General features: G+C 45.9%; 1 protein-coding gene across 7 annotated transcripts in view; it reads right to left on the bottom strand.

Annotated features, from left to right (window-relative positions):
• HAAO (3-hydroxyanthranilate 3,4-dioxygenase) overlaps positions 1–13,973 on the bottom strand; it is a 47,243-nt gene extending 33,270 nt beyond the window's left edge. The window contains exons 1-3 of one of the 7 annotated variants that reach the window (XM_053311499.1): positions 13,861–13,973; positions 13,078–13,238; positions 4,967–5,045 (exon numbers count right to left, since the gene is read on the bottom strand). In XM_053311499.1, the coding sequence (XP_053167474.1) occupies positions 4,967–5,045; positions 13,078–13,160 (162 nt within the window). In that variant the 5' untranslated portion in view covers positions 13,161–13,238; positions 13,861–13,973. Of the gene's footprint in view, positions 1–1,472; positions 1,846–3,657; positions 3,830–4,966; positions 5,046–12,190; positions 12,594–13,077; positions 13,507–13,860 lie in introns of those variants that run through there. The other 6 variants (XM_053311514.1, XM_053311491.1, XM_053311523.1 and 3 more) reach the window with 6 other exon arrangements.
• Positions 13,974–17,365: the final 3,392 nt, after the last annotated feature.

Below are 17,365 nucleotides of genomic sequence, written 5' to 3' on the forward strand. Positions count from 1 at the left end.
GTTCCTGCAGTTGAACTCGTGTATCCACAGGTCAGGGTCCTCTTAATAGCCCATCTCTGTTTATAGAGATGGGGCTGTTACTCAGTGGTAGAGCACATGCTTTGCAAACAAAAGCTTCCTGATATCTCCTGGCAGAAATGAGAAAAATCCTGTCTGGGGTAGCCACTGCCAAATAACACTGAAACAGACACGCAGTGGTTTGACTCAGTAACACGGTATACATATTAACATTGTATATCAGATCTTTCAGGGGAGGTTTGTCTGAGGGTGCTGCCAGCTTGTGTGGTGATGACTCAGAGGTGAGCATTCCCTGTAGTCGCCCCAGAACTGTGGAACGCTCTTCCTGCTGAGATTCTCTCTCTCTCTCTCTCTCTCTCTCTCTCTCTCTCTCTCTCTCCCTCTCGCCCAAAACTGGGTGGTTTACAATTAAAACAATTTAACACATCAAATCAATTAACAATTAAAATCATTTAAAACATTTAAAACTCAATACTACAAATATTAAAACTATACATCTAATTAAAAGCCTAGGTGAATAAATGTGCCTTCAGTGCCTTTTTAAATGTTGCCAGAGATGGGCCTGCAACGGAGAAGGCCAGTTCCTGAGCAGCCGCCGAATGAGTTGGCTGCAACCGCAGACGAACCTCTCCAGATGATCTTAACAGGAGGTAGGACTCATGGCAAAGAAGACATTCTCTTAAATACCCAGGGCCTAAGCTTTTTAGAGCTTTATAGGTAACTAGTATTTTTAAGCCTGTGCAAATAACGGGCGCTAGTAGGGTTGCCCCACTCTCTCTTGCCCCTCCCCCTCCCCCTGCCCCACTCCTGTTAGGCTTTTCCCGATGACGCCTCCTCCTCAACCGCCTTCTCCAGACCGGCGCTGGGAGAGTTAGTTGTGTGGGCCGCTAGTGGGCCCGGGGCCAGCCATCCCCCGCCTCCGCCACGCTGCCGGCCGGGCCGCCCCCGCCAGCAGCCTTAGTTTTCCCGCCGCTGCCGACAGCGGGGCCAGTCCCCCCGCCGCGGCTGCCGCTGCCAGCGGGGCCAGTCCTCCTGACCGCTAGTGGGCCCGGGCCCAGCCTTCCCCTCGCCTCCGCCTCTGGGCCGCCCCCGCCTCACATCTGCGGCCGGGCCGCCTTGGTTGGCTGGACCCAGCCGCTGCCTCACGGCCTGGCACACCACCGCCTCGCCCCCGCCTCACATCTGCGGCCATAGCTGCCGCCTCTGCTCTCCCCGGGCTTTCCCTTCCCTGCGGTCGGGCCGGACCCGCCGCCGCTGCCGCCTCTGCCCCCCAGCAGTCCTCGGCCCGCTGCTCTCCTCAACATGGCCGCCTGGTGCTTGCAGCCGTATCTTCCTCGGACGTTCTGGGCATGCGCTCTGCGCATGCCCAGAACATCCGAGGAAGACACGGGCGGACACCCAAGGCTTTTATTATAGAGGATAACCAACATATTGTATTTTGCCCAGAAACGTACTGGCAGCCAGTGTAGTTCCTTCAACACAGGAGTAATATGGTCTCTCCTAGATGGCCCAGAGACCAACCTGGCTGTCGCATTCTGAACCAACTGCAGTTTCCGGACTACATACAAAGGCAGCCCCACGTAGAGTGCATTGCAGTAATCCAGCCTATAGGTTACCAACATATGTACCACCATTTTGAGGTCATTCATCTCAAGAAATGGACACAGCTGGCATATCAGCTGAAGCTGATAAAAAGCACCTCTGGAGCATATTAGAGCTGCTTCATCCCTGTTGACCTTTAGGAAACAACTGAAGACACATCAGTTCAGCCAAGCTTTTTAGCTATGTAGTGGTTTTTATGGGGAGCTATTTTAATTGGAACTTTTATATAAGAGCCCCTGGTGGTGCAGTGGTAAAACTGCTGCCCTGTAACAAAACTGCTGCCCTGTAACAAAACTGCTGCCCTGTAACCAGAAGGTTACAAGTTCAATCCTGACCAGGGGCTCAAGTTTGACTCAGACTTCCATCCTTCCCAGGTCGGTAAAATGAGTACCCAGAATGTTGGGGGCAATATGCTAAATCATTGAAAACCGCTTAGAGAGCTTCGGCTATAGAGCGGTATATAAATGTAAGTGCTATTGCTATTGCTATATGTTTTAAATTGTTTTAAAATTTCTTGGTTTGTTTTAATGTTGTAAACCGTCTAGAGACTTTGCTAGTGGGCAGTATACAAATATGCTGAATAAATAAATAAATACATATTCAGACATTGCATTGTATGTGCATTCAAGTGTCTGTATGCCTGCACATGTTTTTCTGTGAATGACTGCTTACATGTTCATTTTAAAAGTGAACCTGGATGCAGACGCTCAAATGCAGGTACAGACAGGACATGTACTGCTGTACATGTGTCCAACATAACATAACTGCATGTGCGTACAGATCTTTGTGTGCATACACTGTACACAGCCTATACATGTGTTGAATATACAGTGTGAATAGGGTGAATGCTTGACCCGAATGCAGGGCCAAACTCCAATAAACATGAAGATTTTATGAGGATTAACTTGTTCACAATAAAATTAATTCAACCAAGACATTTGTTCCCTCTGAGGCTGTTAGATCCCTGTAGAACTTTCTTTCATTGTCACAAATGAATGTGTTTAATTTAACATTTATGTTAAGTTAACATTAATGGCTCATTATAGCATTAAATGAAATTTTTAAATAATACAAGGGAGTACAAGGAAATGTATTGACATCTACTGGACACATGGAAAACTGCAGGTGAATCATATATCAGAAAATCAAAGATTCCTGCAATATTTTGTTAATTAGGCAGAAAGATAGTCTGGACAACTAGGATGATATATCAAGCTGAAATACTGACTTCACAGATGTTTTGCAGCTATTTAAAGAACATGCAACTATAATTATGCAAATGAAATAATTAGCAACAAATGCTGTAACAATTCAGACTTTATCAGTCAGTTTAAACACTGCTATCATCTGTCTAATTACCTTTTATTTAATATGGAGAACATTTCTATATCCCTGCCCCCAGATTCATATGGCTGGGCTTTCCAGATAAATATACACTTAGATTAAGAAAACAAAATAACCATCAATTTGCTAAATCAGACCAAAGTCATAAAGTCTTCCACAGCGCATCAAGATGCCTTTGGAAAGAACACAATCAGGCAACAGCTGTCCCCTGTTCTTAGTCCCAGCACCTGGTACTCCAAGTACCAGGTAAACTGCTTTTGAACAGTGAGATTCCACATAGCAATCATGGCTAGTATTTGTTGATGGGCCTATCCTCCATAAATTTATCTCATCCGTTAATAATAATAATAATAATAATAAGAAGAAGAAGAAGAAGAAGAAGAAGAAGAAAGAGTAGCAATATAGCAATGGAGTTTGGACTAGACAAGTGTGCTGCATTAAAAACGAACAGAGGAAAAATAACAAAAACAGAAGGAATAGAACTGCCCAATGGAAGCAACATCAAGAACCTGAAAGAGAAAGAACATTACAAATACTTGGGCATTCTCCAGGCTGACAACATTGCACACGCTGAAGTTAAAAGAAAAATTGGAAGTGAATACATCAGGAGTACATTAGAAATACATCAGAATACATTAGAAAAATCCTCAAGTCCAAACTCAATGGCGGGAACACCATACAAGCCATAAACACCTGGGCTATACCTGTTATCCGATACACTGCAGGAATAATAGACTGGACCCAGGCTGAGCTAGAGACGCTGGATCGTAAGACCAGGAAAATCATGACCATCAATCATGCTCTGCACCCCCGCAGTGATGTCGATAGGCTATACTTCCCTCGCAGCTCAGGTGGAAGAGGAATGCTGCATGTCCAAACAGTAGAGGAGGAGAAAAGAGGCCTTGAAGAATATATTAAGGACAGTGAAGAAGATGCACTTAAAATGGTCAATAATGAGAAACTATTCAACACCAATGAAACAAAACAGGCCTACAAGAAAGAACAAGTCAAGAACCGAGCAGAAAAATGGAAAAATAAGCCACTGCATGGTCAATATTTGCACAATATAAGTGGAAAATCAGACATCACCAAGACCTGGCAATAGCTTAAGAATGGCAACTTGAAGAAAGAAACAGAGGGTTTAATATTGGCTGTACAAGAACAGGCACTAAGAACAAATGCAGTAAGAGCAAAAGTCAAAAAATCAACCACAAACAGCAAGTGCCGCCTTTGTAAAGAAGCAGATGAAACAGTGGACCGCCTGATCAGCTGTTGTAAAAAGATCGCACAGACCGACTACAAACAAAGGCATGACAAGGTAGCAGGGATGATACACTGGAACATCTGCAAAAAATACAAGCTACCTGTAGCCAAAAATTGGTGGGACCATAAAACTGAAAAAGTTGAAGAAAATGAAGATGCAAAAATATTATGGGACTTCTGGGTACAAACAGACAAACATCTGCCACACAATACACCAGATATAACTGTAGTCGAGAAGAAAGAAAAACAAGTGAAAATAATCGACGTAGCAATACCAAGTGATGGCAGAATAGAAGAAAAAATCACCAAATACAAAGATCTACAAACCGAAATTGAAAGGCTGTGGCAGCAGAAGACCAAAATAATCCCAGTGGTCATTGGTGCCCTAGGCACAATTCCAAAAGACCTTGAAGAGCACCTCAACACCATAGGGGCCACAGAAATCACCATCAAGCAACTACAAAAAAACAACTTTACTGGGAACAGCCTATATTTTGCGATGATATCTATAATAATAACAAAAATATTAATAATAATGGAGATTGCCACTGCAGTGATGGTGTGGGTGTGTGAGCTGCATAACCAAAAGGAGGCTCTAGTCTACAGGGAGGCAAGAGGCAGGAGGGTGCCTTTTTTCCAACCCACCCTCACATGCTTATGAGTGTTATTTTGTCAGTCTTCCTCTTCCTTCTTTGAGATAAATCCAAATTGCTGGATTAAAAACTATCTCATGTTTTACCTCTTCTCCTTCTTCAATATGATAGTCCTTTCTTTCATTCGGTCCGCCAACAAACATTATATTGAGCTGATGGCGGTGCCTGTAGAAGAGGGGGGAAAGACAAATTTTTAAAGTGTCCATTTATAAAAGGTTTCTAGTGCCTTCCTGTTAAAGTAATACACAAACTGGTATGCAAAAACCAAATCATAAGACATATATTTAAGTACAATAAGTTTGTACTTAAAGGCAACTTAAATTGCTTTCAACTACAAAAACATGAAACAGCAATGATCAGTATGAAAACAATATACTAAAAAGCATAACCTTAAGAGAGGTCCATCTTCGTATACCTCCAGGTCACCTGGCAGGAGCAGGTCTTCTTTATAGTTGCTCCTGGGTTGTGGAATACGCTCCCTATAGACATTTCTGGGTTTACATCTTTTTTAGTGTGAGTTCTCAACCAGAATTTGGTGAGTTTCAGAAAAGGAAGCCTGGGCTTTGGCTTCGGGAAGTTAGTCTAGGGAAAAGTTCATTTAGTCGGACTTTGCGTTAGACTTTTGATTTCTTTTGTGTGCTTTTTGTATATCCCTGATACTGGTCTATTATTGCTAACCTGTAACATAACTAAACTAAGAAACACTAGCCTTCGCCCATCCAGCCAGGGCATTGCAAGACTGAAAACTTTTAAGTGTGCTTTTGTAATTTTCCTACATATCTGTTCTTTGCAACTGGGTAACCACAATTTTTAAAGCATGCTGCCCCAACATTATACGGGGTGCTTTTTGAAGTATTCTTGTAACCTACTGAGTATTTTTACCTGTAACTAAAAGCTGAGAAAGCCTCAGACAGAAGCAGTCTGCAGTACTGGAAATAAAGCTGTTTTTCTTTTTGTTATTTTCTTTTACAATCTCTCTGAATGGGTTTTTATCTCAGGAGGAGGGGGGCTGAAAGGGGTTTTTACTCTGGTGCAAACATGCCTCAGGCGGGTCAACAGCTATCAGTTTTCTCACCACACATAGGCTTGCACATAGACCATTTTGTACTTTTCCAATAGCAAAAGAAAGAGAGTTTGCCTGGGATTCCACCCCAAGCCCGGGGTAGTGGTTTGAGCTCTGCCAATAAATGGGTGGTGGTGGCTACAGCCTTTAGAACTTACCAAAAAGTTCAGGAAAGTTTTGGGAGAAGCCTTGCCAGAAAGCTCTGCAGGGATGATTCAGCATTTTTCTTCCCCTCATGTGAGCTTGCTCTGAGACAAAGGCTTTAATCCACTGTAGGCAGTATATAAATTAAGTAAGTAAGTAAATAATTAATAAATAATAAAGAGAAAAGAGTGTAAAGCTCAGCAGACCAGAAAAGGCTGTGTTGGTTTTTTTAAAATGACTTTAAATTTTAATGACTTTATATTATGAAAAATATTGGTGGGGGTGGGGGAATCTCTAAGAAGAGCTTCAGTCAGAGGGCAACCCTAAACCAGACCCTGTTTTAGGAGGGCAATTACCCCAGGTCTCAGACATGGAGAAGGCTGCATAAACCAGATCCTATTTTAGGAGGACAATTACCCCAGGTCTCAGATGTGGAGAGCTGCATCAACACTTCAACTGAGGGGGGAGATGGTATTGAAACAGAGACCTGCAAGTAGGACAACATGCCTCAAATGAACACTCAAGCTCTTGGAACAAGAACAAGAAGTTCTGGCACAAACTAATCTACCTACTTCCCTTTCATTATAATCTTAATTGATAATTAACATCTTCACTATAATCTTAATTGATAGTTACGATCTTCCACAAGTTGGTCCACTTCTGCCTCCAATGTTCACACATGCATCATCTTGAACTCGGGTGGATAACCTCATCACAAACTACCCTATTGAGATATCCAACTACAATATTGAGATATTGTCGTGACTACCCTATGTGTCACTATAACTGCAGCAAATTTGGTCCAAAACAGGCAGTTCACAAGTTAGCCCAATTGCATTAGCATTCATGCATCGGCCATCTTGAATTGGGGTGGATGATATAATCACAAACTACGCCACTGAAAATGCTGGGGAAAGAATCTGGGTAGGGCGCAGTCATCCTTCCCAGCTCCCACCTCCCACATTTGCACTCCCCTCCTCCCATCTTGCAGTTTATTTTATTTATTTATTTATTTATTTTATTTGATTTGATTTGTATACCGCATTTCCAAAATGGCTCAGGGCGGTTTACAATTAAAACAAACCACCCAAACAGTAAAGAGCTAAAACAAATTAAAAAACAACATAACAATTAACAATTTAAAAACATTTTAAAACAGCAATTAAACAATTACAGTGATTAAAAATCCCGAAATTGGGTTTTGAATTTTAAAATAAACCAGATATTAAAACCCCCATAATTTAGGATGCTGAGAAAGCTTGGGTCAAAAGATGGGTTTTCAGGTGTTTTTTGAAAATTGCCAGAGATGGGGAGGATTGTATCTCAGCAGGGAGCGCATTCCACAATCTTGGGGCACCAACCAAGAAGGCCCGTCTCTGTGTAGCCACCAAACGAGTTGGTGGCAACTGGAGACGGACCTCCTCAGATGACCTCAATGGGTGCTGGGGCTCATAATGAAGAAGACGCTCTCTTAGATACCCAGGGCCTAAGCCATTTAGGGCTTTAAGTTATAACTAGCACTTTGTATTTTGTCCGGAAATCTATTGGCAGCCAGTGTAACTCCATCAGTAAAGGAGTAACATGGTCTCTCCGAGATGACCCAGAGACCAACCTGGCTGCCTCATTCTGAACCAACTGAAGTTTCCGGACTACGTACAAAGGCAGCCCCACGTAGAGCGCATTACAAAAGTCAAGTCTGGAGGTTACCAACAGATGTACCACAGTTTTGAGGTCATTGATCTCGAGAAACGGGAGCAGCTGGCATATCAACTGGAGCTGATAGAAAGCACCCCTGGCCACCGCCTCAACCTGAGAAACCAAGGAGAGGCGTTGATCCCGAAGTACTCCCAGACTGCGAACCTGTTCCTTTTGGGGAAGTGTGACCCTATCTAGAACAGGCAGATCAAAATCATCTCTAGAGTTCCGACCCCACACAATAAGTACCTCCGTCTTATCTGGATTCAGCTTCAGTTTATTCTCCCTCATCCAGCCCATTACTGCTTCCAGGCAGGCATTTAGGGAGGATATGCCAGCTCCTGAAGAAGTTGACATGGGGAAGTAGATCTGGGTGTCATCAGCGTACTGGTAACACCCAGCTCCAAATCCCCTAATGATCTCTCCCAGCGGTTTCATGTAGATGTTAAAAAGCATTGGAGAAAGTACGGAGCCTTGAGGGACACCATACTTAAGCTCAGATTTTGAAGAACAACAGTCTCCAATTGACACCATCTGGAATCTATCCTTGTAGAAGCGGAACCACTGTAGAACAGTGCCTCCCACCCCCAACACCCTCAGACGTTCCAGAAGGATACTATGGTCAATAGTATCGAAAGCCGCCGAGAGATCCAAAAGGACCAACAGAGTCACACTCCCTCTGTCAATTGCCAATTGGAGATCATCCATCAGGCCGACCAAAGCAGTCTCCACCCCATAGCCTGCCCGAAAACCAGTTTGAGATGGGTCTAGATAATCAGTTTCCTCCAAGACCACCTTGGAGCTGAGAGGCCACCACCCTCTCAATTACCTTGCCCAGCCATGGGAGGATGGAAACAGGCCTATAATTGCTCAACTCTGAGGGATCTAATGCAGGCTTCTTTAGAAGAGGTCTAATGCTTGCCTCCTTAAGACAAGGAGGCATCCTGCCCTCCCTCAGAGAAGCATTTATGATTTCCACCAGGCTGTTTACAACAACCTCCCTGCTAGATAGAACAAGCCATGTTGGACAAGAGTCAAGAGAACAAGTGGTAGGCCTCACTGCTCCAAGCAGCTTGTCCGCATCCTCGGGAGTTACAAACTGAAACCGATGCAGTTGAATCACATAAGAGGAGTCGTTGGGCACCTCCAGCTCAGACATCAAATTAATTGTGGAGTCTCCATCTAGGTCAGCCCGAATCTGAGAGATTTTATCTGCGAAAAACTCTTTAAACATATCACAATGGGTAACTGATGACTCCAAATTCTGGTTCAAGGGAGCGGGGGCAGATACTAATCCCCTCACAACCCTGAACAACTCCGCTGGATGTGAACTCGCAGAGGCAATACGGGCAGAAATGAACTGCCTCTTTGCCACACGTATGACCTGAGCATAGATCTTTAGATGTGCTCCATGTTGCAATCTGTCAGAGTCAAGTCGAGTCTTCCTCCACTTGCTCTCCAGTCGCCTCTTGCCACTTTAGCTCCCGTAGATCTTCCATATACCAACGGGCCAAATTTGAAGCGGGTCGGAGGGAACGCTTGGGAGCAATTGTGTCTACTGCCCTGGTGAGCAAGTTGTTCCAATTCTCAACCGGGGCATCAACAGGATCACCAGCAAAGCCAACATTAAATCCCTCCAAGGTTTCTTGGCATCTTAATGGATCCTATAACCTCTTCGGGCGGACCATTCTAATGGGCCCCTCGCCCCTGTGGAGGTGGGAAGTGGTTGTAAGTCCAACCTTAACCAGATGGTCATCCATCCATGACAATGGGGAAATCACAGGAGTCCCCACCCATGGAAAACCACCCTGATCAGAGTAAAATACTAAATCAAGCATGTGACCTGCAATATGCGTCGGTCCAGAGACCATTTGGGATAGGCCCATAGTTGTCATGGCTGCTATGAACTCCTGAGCTACCCTGGACAGATTGGTCCCGAAATGAACATTGAAGTCCCCGAGCACCAAGTCTGGGAGACTCCAACGTAAGTTCCGGGACCAAGTCCGTGAGCTCAGTATGAGATTCCGCTGGGCAGCAGAGCGATTGGTACACCAACAGAAGTCCCAATCTATCCCTGGTCCCCAAACTCAAGTACACACATTCAATATGGTCCGATACCCTGACAGGGACCCTGGTAAGGGAGATGTTATCCCTATAGACCACAGCCACCCCACCTCCCCGCCCATGTCCCCCTCACCTGCTCCTCTACAGAATATCCTGCCGGGAGAAGCTGGGACCAAACTGGACCACTCACCTCCCGCAACCAAGTCTTGGTAATACATACCAGGTTGGCCCCTTCATCCATGATTAAATAATGGATGAGTTCAGATTTATTTTGGACCGAGCTGGCATTACAGAGGAGCAGGTAAAAGCTATGTGGGTTGTTGGCAGTGCTCCCCGAGGTCAAAGAGCTGGCAGGACAGCTGGAAGGGGAGACAGCTGTTAAATTTCTGACTACCCTTCCCCTGGAACGGCCTACTGACCTGCCAACATTATTTCTTCTATTCCCCACCACCACCGGGATAGCTGCCCCATAGTCAACAAAGGCGCCCCCTGTCCCATCTTCAGACGAACCCAAACACATTACAGCAACTTCAACTTCTAAAAGTCTAAAAGAGCTTAAAACTAATTAAACAGAAGCCCTCTAGCCCTTGCTCTCATTCTCCCCTGAGGTGGCTCCCCCAAAGTGGTGACCACCTTTGGTGTTGCCCCTTCGGTGGCAACCCCGCCGAAGGCTCCACAAGGAGCCTTCCTATAAAGCCCAAAACTGAGCAGGTGACCCGAGGAACAGCTGAGTCACTCAGGGGCTGGTCCCAGTCCTGCCCATACTTCCCACAGATGTTAACCTGAGGCTGCAGCAAAAAACCTGCAAAAGCAGGCAGGCAACAGCAGAAGGAACCCCAGCACCCACCTGGTCTCTCACTCCAGGCAGCACTGGGTGGGAGATAGATGGACTCTCCCTTTCCCTCTCTGCTGGGCTTCTACGCCAGGTTAGGAGAGCCAGAGTGCACCTGGCTCTCCTAACCTGGCTAGGCGCTCCTTCTACCCAGATGAGGGTTGTGTGGGCAAGCTTAGTGCCTCAACACAAAGCAGTATGGAACTAAGGCATGGTGGAACTAAGACGGTGGATTTCAGACCCATCTCAGCCAGTGTTCCCTCTAACGGGGAATTCCAGATGTTGTTGACGACAACTCCCAGAATCCCCAGCTGCAATGGCTTTTGCTTGGGGATTCTGGGAGTTGTCAACAACATCTGGGAATCCTTGTTAGAGGGAACACTGATCTCAGCCAGTACTGTTGGGGATAATTACTTATATAGCAGAGTATTTCAGGAGCTAACTCACTCCCCTTACAGCAGAAGTTAACAGGGTCTCAGGGGCAACAGCTTGTAAATGATAAGCATGGATACTGACTTAAGGTTAAACTAATCTACTTTATTCAAAAGTACACAATGATAGAAAAGACCTATATTAACTGCAGCTGGCTACATGGTGGTCAGAGACAGACCTGTAGAAGCATGGTGCTCAGAGAGAGAGAGAGAGCTAAAAACCTTCTGGGAAGAAGGTGGAGGAAGTAACTCCCAGGAAGTTCCTGAGTACACTCTATCGATAGAGGGTTCATAGAGACAGAGATAAATAGGAAAGAGAAAGAGACCCTAACTGACTCTCTGTACTCCCAATGCCCCTAGTGGTCATTAGGGTTGCTGGATCTCCAATAAGTTCTACCTTAAATGCTGGAGTCTATTCATTAAAAATCTTCCAAACATATTAAAAGGAAACAGGAATGAAGCCAAAAGAAACTAGTGCTTGCTGGCTGTGGAGCAGCTGTTTTTCTGCTGGTTATCCTTCTGGAAGCACTTCCTCTCCCTGACCTTTGACACAGACAGTATATTAATTTGGCCGCAGGCAGCAAAAGCACACACACAGGCACACAATCAGAAACAGCAGCAGAGTGAGACTGCAAACAGGAAGCAGCAATTCAAAGAATTAAGTAATATTTTAAGGCATTTGCATCTGAAGTGAGTCGAGAGTTTCCCACCCTTGTTCTTGCTTGACTTGTGAAAAAGTCTCCCATATATTAATTTCACAAATGAGACATTTCTGAGGTACTTTGGATATGTGTGCAGTTTTGCTATTTGTAGTTATCAACAGTTTGACTGAGATCAACAGGGCTACTAAAAAGATGTGACCGTTTCACCAATCTTGGAAGTTGGCTCGTTGATTACAGGAGAATCCTGGCTAAAACATGAAGAGGAAACCTATCTTGACACTCTCAGGGGTAGGTGTTGCAAGGTCTTCTCCAATAACTTTGAAATGCATATCAGAATATAACAAAATGAAAACAACAACAACAACAACAACAACAAAAACCTGAATCCCAGGTTGGTTGAGTGAATATAATTGGCTCACTTTAAGCAGAGTTCTCCTCTCCAGGTCCCTCTCCATTGCTGGTCAGATTTCTGTCAGTAGGAAGCCTATATATCCTTGACATAAGAGACTGTCCTTCACATTTGGATGACTGCCAAGAAAGTAAATGGACCCGAAAGAGCCCTGTGGCCTGAAAATCTTCATGTAAATAAATCCAGACTTTCATCCCATAGGTTGCATCTTCCCCATGGCTGTCATAAAGTGCAGAACATTGTTTTCCTTTTATTATATTTGATTCCCACCTCTTTGTTCCTGGAAAGGTCACCTGTGCCTTCCAGTTTTATGACCGGCTGCTTGTAAAACTGGAGATTGTTTTGAGGTGTGAGAAATACTGGCAATTTGTGGCCTGAAACCATCCTAGTCATGAGAGTTATCTGTTCTCGGGACTCATAGCACAAAGAGTTTTTGAGGCTTATTACTATCACGTACTGTAATGAAAAATCACAACTGCAAAGGATTTGATCCAGAATTGCTGTGCTGTGTACATAATGTTGATAACCAGCTTAGAAAATAGCTTTTATGCATACAGTTTTTCAGTCTTATAAAAGATGACAATGGCCGGGCATTAAGGCCCTGCCTCCATCTTTGAGAGACATATATTTCATTCACCTCCTGTCATTTACATAAAATGAAATGAGGATAGGATATGGACACTATTCATACTGAATCAGGCCATTGGCCCATCTAGGTCAGTATGACCTCCTAGGCAGAAGGCTTCTGTAAGTGGGCTCCGCAGGAATTCAAAAAGGGGCTTTTCACTGCCCTACCTGGGGATGCCAGACAGTGATCGTCTACATGCAATGAACATGTGCGAATACTCAACAACAGCCCCTCCCCTTCACATGGATATATGGCGACCAATTACTTACATAAGCTTATTGCACACTGGAGGCAGGAAAGCGGCTCTGTTTTCTTTGACCCATTTGTTTACATTCACAAGCATCTCCTCCATGACTCTTCTTAAGTGAAGTGTTCCAGAGGAAGGAAATCCGTTTACCCAGATCAGTGTATTGTGCAAACTTACTGGGTCCTGTAGTAGAATTTCACAGTAAGTTACTCCCTCCCTGTAATCAGAGTGATTGGCTGGTAACAGGGCGCCCTTCTTGGTTAAATAATCTTGCTGTCTTCGATCTTCCAAAGGTTATTTGGAAGAAAGGTTATCTCAGTAGCCTAGCTAATAATCAACTTGTGCCTGGAAAGCTCACCTGAAACCTGTCCCTCACAGAAGCTTACACAGTAATCCTCTCTAATAAAACGCTTGGTGTCCGTCCGTGGACGGACACCAAGCGTGTGTCCGTGCCTCCCTTCCCTGTTCTGCGCCTGCGCTTTGCGCAGGCGCAGAACAGGGCAAGGGAGACACGCTCGCCGGTACCCGGCAGCCATCTTGGGCGGCCAGAAGTGGCCGCCCCAAAGAAGCCGGAAAACCGGCGCCGGGGTAAACTGGGCGAGGCAGCAGCAGAGCCGCTGCCTCGGCCAAAAGAGACGGAGGCCGGGGGCGGAGGCCACTTAAATATTTTTTAAAAGGCACCCGCAGCCGACGCCGCCGACCCTCCCTCCCAGCTGACCCCCCCATTAAGGGCCAAATCGGCCCAGCCACTTGCCCCCGCAGCTTCCGCCGCCGACCAACCGCCCGCCCACCCAGCTGCCGATACCTCCTTACTGCCGGCACACGTCCTCCGCTTGATCCGCTGCTCAATTAACAGAAGGAGAGAGGTGCTCGCATGCAGAGCTCCACTCTCTTTAAAGTCTCTTCCCGAACTGGCGGTTTGCGTCCTTGCCGCCCAAACCGCCAGTTCGGGAAGAGACTTTAAAGAGAGTGGAGCTCTGCATGCGAGCACCTCTCTCCTTCTGTTAATTGAGCAGCGGATCAAGCGGAGGACGTGTGCCGGCAGTAAGGAGGTATCGGCAGCTGGGTGGGCGGGCGGTTGGTCGGCGGCGGAAGCTGCGGGGGCAAGTGGCTGGGCCGATTTGGCCCTTAATGAGGGAGGGAGGGGGAATGGCAGCGGGGGACAGGAGAGCCGTTACTAGGGCCCGTTGTTCAACGGGCCAAAATTAACTAGTGGTAAATAAGATGTGACAGTCCAATACATCATTAATATTTATTTTGGTGGGCATTTGGACCACTGCTTTTAGTATTCCTAAGCACAGCACACAAATATCACAGAAAATGTGCTGATCTACAAAATGCCACAGAAGTCTGTTTGCTGTATTAGGTGAGCCTGACTGCCCCTCTGGAACTTTGGCATTAGCTCTGCAAATGAAAAGCACACCCACGCAGCCCAAAGTGTACACATGTTGCATATAATGCTAGTGGGGGATGCAGTTTGGAAGGTGTGCTGTTTTTGGTTAATCCATTCCTTGATCCAGGCCAGCTTTTGAATGGGTCTTTAGTTACTTGTATTCCAGTCCTGGAATAGAGGCGGGGCTAACAGCCAGCAAGAAGAGCATGGATAAGCCTCTGCACTTGCCTCTCTGTAAACTAAAGTGTGCCTTCAAGTCGATGTTGACTCCTGGCGACCACAGAGCCCTGTGGTTTTTCTTTGGAAGAATACAGGAGGGGTTTACCATTGCCAGAGCCAATGGCGCAGTGGGGAAATGCTTGACTAACAAGCAGAAGGTTGCCGCTTTGAATCCCTGCTGGTACTATATCGGGGCTGCAGAAATAAAGGAAGATATGCTGAAAGGCATCTTCTCATACTGGATGAGGCAATGGTAACCCCTCCTGTATTCTACCAAAGACAACCACAGGGCTCTGTGGGTGCCAGGAGTCGAAATTGACTTGATAGCACACTTTACCTTTACCATTTATTTATTTATTTATTTATTAGATTTTACCATTGCCATCTCTCATGCAGTATGAGATGATGCCTTTCAGCATCTTCCTATATCACTGCTGCCTATTTCATTAAACTATTTATATTCCTGATTCCACTCCACTGCCTTGTCCTTGCACGCCACAACAATTTCCCTCGGATTCTACAGCAGGCCGCCTTGGCAGTAATCGGTTCAAAGATGGTTGGTTGCAGCTTTAAACTAGGATCTGCCGAGCGAGGTTGGAGGCAGTTTTCCTTGGCCTGGTGCCATTGCGCCTCCTTCAAACTGGGTCTCAAGCAACTGGCCGTTGGGCCGCTGAGGCAAGGTGTGGAGGGGGCCTGAAAAGAGTGGTGCAGGTGGTGCAGCAGAGCTGGTCTGGCTGGGACTCACTTCTGACCTCCCACTCTCTGCTGCTGCTGTGCCCCTCTGAGATTCATGGGTTGTGGGTGGCAGAAGGAATCCAGTGCTGATGGCAGTCCAGCAGCTGCTGCAGAGCAGGGTTGGTTGGAGTTCACTGTTCTCTCCCCGAGGTCTACCGTGGGTAACCGGAGACCTGCAGCCTCTGAGCAACTGCCTGGACTGTTGGAGATGGAGTTCCAGTGCACCAGCCTTTTGCACCAACTATCCTAATGGCCACTAGGGGCACTGGGAGTAGAGGTAGTTAGTGATAGGGGTGTGCATGGTCCGGTGGGCCCCCGGTCCAGCACGGGGTGGGGCCTGTTTCTTTAAGCAGGGTGGTGGTGGTAGTACTCCCCCCCCCCGCCGCTCTTCCCCCTCCGGCGCTCGTCCTTTGTAAAATCTTCTTGGGGCAGCAGAGTTCCTCCCTGCCGCCCCTGCCCCCGTCGTTGTTTGTAAAGGCTTTAATGAGACGAGCGCTAGCGGCGCACATGTGCTCTCCTCGGCGCGCGCTTGTCTCTGACACTGCCGCGAGCTTGTCTCTTACACTGGCGCGCGCTGCATACGTCATAGCACGCGCACGGCAGCATCAGAGACGAGCGCGCACGCCGAAGAGGGCGCATGCGCGCCGAGGAGGGCGCATGCATGCCGCTAGCACTCGTCTCCTTAAAGCCTTTACAAACAACCTCCCTGCCGCCCCAAGAAGATTTTACAAAGGACGAGCGCCGGAGGGGGAAGAGCAGCGGGGGGGGGGGAAAGTACTACCACCACCACCACCCCGCTTAAAGAAACAGTCCCCCTTTCGCCCCCTCTATAATAGAATATAAACAGTTCAATATTCCTAAAAAATAAACTGAGGCGTGGGGGGGTGTAGTTGGCACATGGCAGTTGACAGTTGACACTGTCTAATGACAGTCAAAATGAACAGACGAAATGGTGTAGAATGTATCCTGATATGGATCCATTATCAGGAAAAGTTATTATACACCAAAGAATCCAAACACTTGAAAAATATAGACCACACGTTTTGTTCCATCACTTCTAGAGCTTAGCTTTTTTTCTTAAATGAAAGCTGGGGATCCATATTAGGGTGAGGATAGGGTGCCTTCAAATCCCCATTATTTCCTATGGCAGAAATATACAAAACCAGTAAAACTAAAGAAAAATCATTAAAGGTGAACCAAGTTCCCCACTGCCTTGAAATATGGGTGGTAGGTGGCACCCATGGGGACCTACACACCACCCATATTTGGTGCCCCAGGACCTTTATAAATGGTCTGAATCAATCCAAATCAAAATTGAATTTGGGGTGATTCGGGGGACAGATTTGGACACAAATCAGGGGTGATTCAATTTGGTCACAAATCGTATTGAAAAAAATAAATCCATGCACATCCTACTAAATTCTCAGCAATATCATTCTGTCCCAAATAAATGGCAACACAGCAGAAACTCATATTTTCCCCTGAAATCTCTTAGCAATATTGTCAGGTTCAAGCTCGAAACTGGTTCTTTTTTCTTTCTTGTAACATCCCACACTGAGAACAGGCAAATCAATTTCATTCTTTTTAGATTGGCGCAGTGAATAATCTGCTCATTCCTTTTGCTGTGTAAATGTGTTTTGTTAAAAAGTGGTTTATTTTATTTATTTATTTAACATATTTATATACTGCCCCAAACCTGTCTCTAGCCGTGTACAGTAAAAACAATACAAATGAAACAAAATTAAAATGATTAAAACATTAAAATCATTTAAAATCAAACATAAAAAGTATTAAAACCATAAATTAATTAAAAACCTGGGTGAACAAATGTCTTCAATGCCTTTTAAAAGGTTGCCAGAGAAGGGGAGGCTCTTTCAACAGGGAGCACATTCCAAACCCCAGGGGCAGCACCGGAGAAGGCCTGTCTCTGAGTAGCCACCAGACGAGCTGGTGGCAACCGCAG

This window comes from Hemicordylus capensis, chromosome 1, assembly GCF_027244095.1.
Source record: "Hemicordylus capensis ecotype Gifberg chromosome 1, rHemCap1.1.pri, whole genome shotgun sequence".
Taxonomy (NCBI): Eukaryota; Metazoa; Chordata; class Lepidosauria; order Squamata; family Cordylidae; genus Hemicordylus; species Hemicordylus capensis.